Source organism: Arabidopsis thaliana, chloroplast, assembly GCF_000001735.4.
Source record: "Arabidopsis thaliana chloroplast, complete genome".
NCBI classification, from domain to species: Eukaryota; Viridiplantae; Streptophyta; class Magnoliopsida; order Brassicales; family Brassicaceae; genus Arabidopsis; species Arabidopsis thaliana.
The window spans coordinates 35,001-37,500 of record NC_000932.1 but is presented as its reverse complement, the minus strand read 5'-3'; the positions used below and the strand labels follow the sequence as shown (position 1 = coordinate 37,500).

The 2,500-nt window shown below is 32.8% G+C and overlaps 4 protein-coding genes and 3 non-coding genes across 7 annotated transcripts in view; 4 read left to right on the top strand and 3 right to left on the bottom strand. All coding sequences in view use genetic code 11, as the record gives it.

Moving 5' to 3' along the window:
• The window catches only part of psaB (photosystem I P700 chlorophyll a apoprotein A2), a 2,205-nt gene extending 2,079 nt beyond the window's left edge, over positions 1–126 (top strand). The window contains exon 1 of the mRNA in view: positions 1–126. This exon is cut by the window's left edge and continues 2,079 nt beyond it. Coding sequence (NP_051058.1) covers positions 1–126 — 126 coding nt within the window.
• Positions 127–260: 134 nt separating this feature from the next.
• rps14 (ribosomal protein S14) lies at positions 261–563 on the top strand. The gene has a single exon. It carries the CDS (start codon positions 261–263, stop codon positions 561–563), a length of 303 nt encoding a protein of 100 aa, NP_051057.1.
• A 160-nt stretch (positions 564–723) lies between these two features.
• On the top strand, positions 724–797 carry trnfM. Its single transcript has one exon. It is a non-coding gene; the product is annotated as a tRNA-Met (tRNA).
• Positions 798–940: 143 nt separating this feature from the next.
• trnG lies at positions 941–1,011 on the bottom strand. Its single transcript has one exon. It is a non-coding gene; the product is annotated as a tRNA-Gly (tRNA).
• Positions 1,012–1,561: 550 nt separating this feature from the next.
• Positions 1,562–1,750, bottom strand: psbZ (photosystem II protein Z). The gene has a single exon. It carries the CDS (start codon positions 1,748–1,750, stop codon positions 1,562–1,564), a length of 189 nt encoding a protein of 62 aa, NP_051056.1.
• A 347-nt stretch (positions 1,751–2,097) lies between these two features.
• trnS lies at positions 2,098–2,189 on the top strand. Its single transcript has one exon. It is a non-coding gene; the product is annotated as a tRNA-Ser (tRNA).
• Positions 2,190–2,359: 170 nt separating this feature from the next.
• Positions 2,360–2,500, bottom strand: part of psbC (photosystem II 44 kDa protein) — a 1,422-nt gene continuing 1,281 nt past the window's right edge. Inside the window, exon 1 of the mRNA in view lies at positions 2,360–2,500. This exon is cut by the window's right edge and continues 1,281 nt beyond it. Coding sequence (NP_051055.1) covers positions 2,360–2,500 — 141 coding nt within the window.

Below are 2,500 nucleotides of genomic sequence, written 5' to 3'. Positions count from 1 at the left end.
AAAGATAAACCAGTAGCTCTTTCAATCGTGCAAGCAAGATTGGTTGGATTAGCTCACTTTTCTGTAGGTTATATATTCACTTATGCGGCTTTCTTGATTGCCTCCACATCGGGCAAATTCGGTTAATTATTTATGTATTCTATCCGCAATCATATATTTTTTTTAATAAAAAAAATATAGGTATGCACTCTTATATTTATTTCTACATCTAGGATCCGATTTGTATCATTATCATTGATAATAACAGGAACTGAAGCATTATGGCAAAGAAAAGTTTGATTTATAGGGAGAAGAAGAGGCAAAAATTGGAAAAAAAATATCATTTGATTCGTCGATCCTCAAAAAAGGAAATAAGTAAGATTCCGTCGCTAAGTGAGAAATGGAAAATTCATGGAAAATTACAATCCCCACCGCGTAATAGTGCACCTACACGTCTTCATCGACGTTGCTTTTCGACCGGAAGACCGAGAGCTAACTATCGAGACTTTGGACTATCTGGACACATCCTTCGGGAAATGGTTCAGGCATGTTTGTTGCCAGGGGCAACAAGATCAAGCTGGTAAGGATTTAAGTATCCCTTAATTTTTCTATTTTTTTCTATGATCGATGAGGCCCCTTTACCATTCTGTCTAAATAGGCTATTCTATTTGTACAGATATGGAAGAGGGGCTCCTTCAATTATTCTTTGTTTATTAGAGTTTAATCCAAGTTTTTTTGTTTCAGCGCGGGGTAGAGCAGTTTGGTAGCTCGCAAGGCTCATAACCTTGAGGTCACGGGTTCAAATCCTGTCTCCGCAACTTTTTTTTTTCAAGAAATGTAAGTTTGATTCTACTAACAAGTCATAAATTAATACGTGTCTTTTGGGACGCGAGGAAAAAATTACAATATTTCCCGGTCAACTATACCGAATATTTTCTCTTTTTGAATCCATTTATATTTGGGCGGATAGCGGGAATCGAACCCGCGTCTTCTCCTTGGCAAGGAGAAATTTTACCATTCGACTATATCCGCATTTTTTGCCCTTCTTTATAAGAAATTTATGGATAATATTTGTTCAAAGCTAGACGAGATACACTCTTTGGTTTGGGGTCATTTCATAAAATTCTACCACCAAATAAATTCAATTAACAATTCTATTAATATATATATATATATTATAAATATATATATTAATAATATATATTATATTTATTCTATATATTAATATATTAATATTAATTCTTGAATATTAATTTAATTTAATATTGAATTCCAGATTCAAGAATATATTATTCTTATATTTCCATAAAATATTATATTCTATATTGACTTGATATCAGATCTCAATTTTTTATTCGTTTTTTTTATTTATTTTTTTTTATTACTATTTCATATTTAGGAACTATTTCATATTTAGTAACTATTTATTAATCTTTTATTCATATTTCATTCAAGTTCCATAAGTTCGACCCCCCCTCTAATTTTTTCTTTATTTGCATTTTATGGACTTATATTGAATTTGAATGTGTAATTCAAGGAATGGGAGGGGGTCATCTCATTTTTGGATCTGCAACGAATGAATTCAAGAGATAAGAGAATTAAGGATACCCACCAAGAAGACTAATCCAATCCATAAAGATGTACCAGAAAATACAACATTTTTGTTACTCGACCAACCATCAGGAGACGCAAATACAACGGGTACACTAATCAGTAAGATTGATGAAGTAATAATTAATGCAAAAACTGCCAATTGGAAAGCAATAGTCATGTTTTTAATCCTCCAAGCTATTAACAAAAGAATATACACCATTTAATCCTCTTACCCACTAAAAATTTTTAATAAATAAAGGGATTTTATCATGAATCCGTTGATTCGAGATGACTTAGTTCCAATTTCTTTTTACCACTTTTAGTCTATTCGGACATGAAGTTAAAGGTTCTTTTTTACTTCACAAACGGGTATACTGGATCGCGTATCTCATTTATTTATATAGCCAGATTTATAGACCTATTAAAGAAAGTCACACCCTATATCTTTCTCTACATAGTGATCGTATTAACTCATAGGGCTATGTTCTATTTGGCGAAAAAAAAATAAAATAGAAATTATCTTTCGGAGAGATGGCCGAGTGGTTGATGGCTCCGGTCTTGAAAACCGGTATAGTTCATAAAAATAACTATCGAGGGTTCGAATCCCTCTCTCTCCTTTTGTTGGATGAATCTATTTTTCTCTTTATTGGCTTTTTTTACTTCTTAGCATGATAAATAAATTTTTCTGGCTCGGCTGGATAGTATAGCCGAGCCAGAAAAATTTAGATTGAATTGAAAGAAACAAAGAAGACTTTTTAATATGAACCTATTTGTTTTACCTACTACTTTAGTTAAGAGGAGTCATGGAAAGAACAGGTTCAAAATCACGATCAATTCCTTTTTCAAATCCCGCTGCCGCTGCCCGAGCCCTTCCCGCGTGCCATAAATGACCCACGAATAGGAAAAATCCTAGAACAAAATGAGAGGT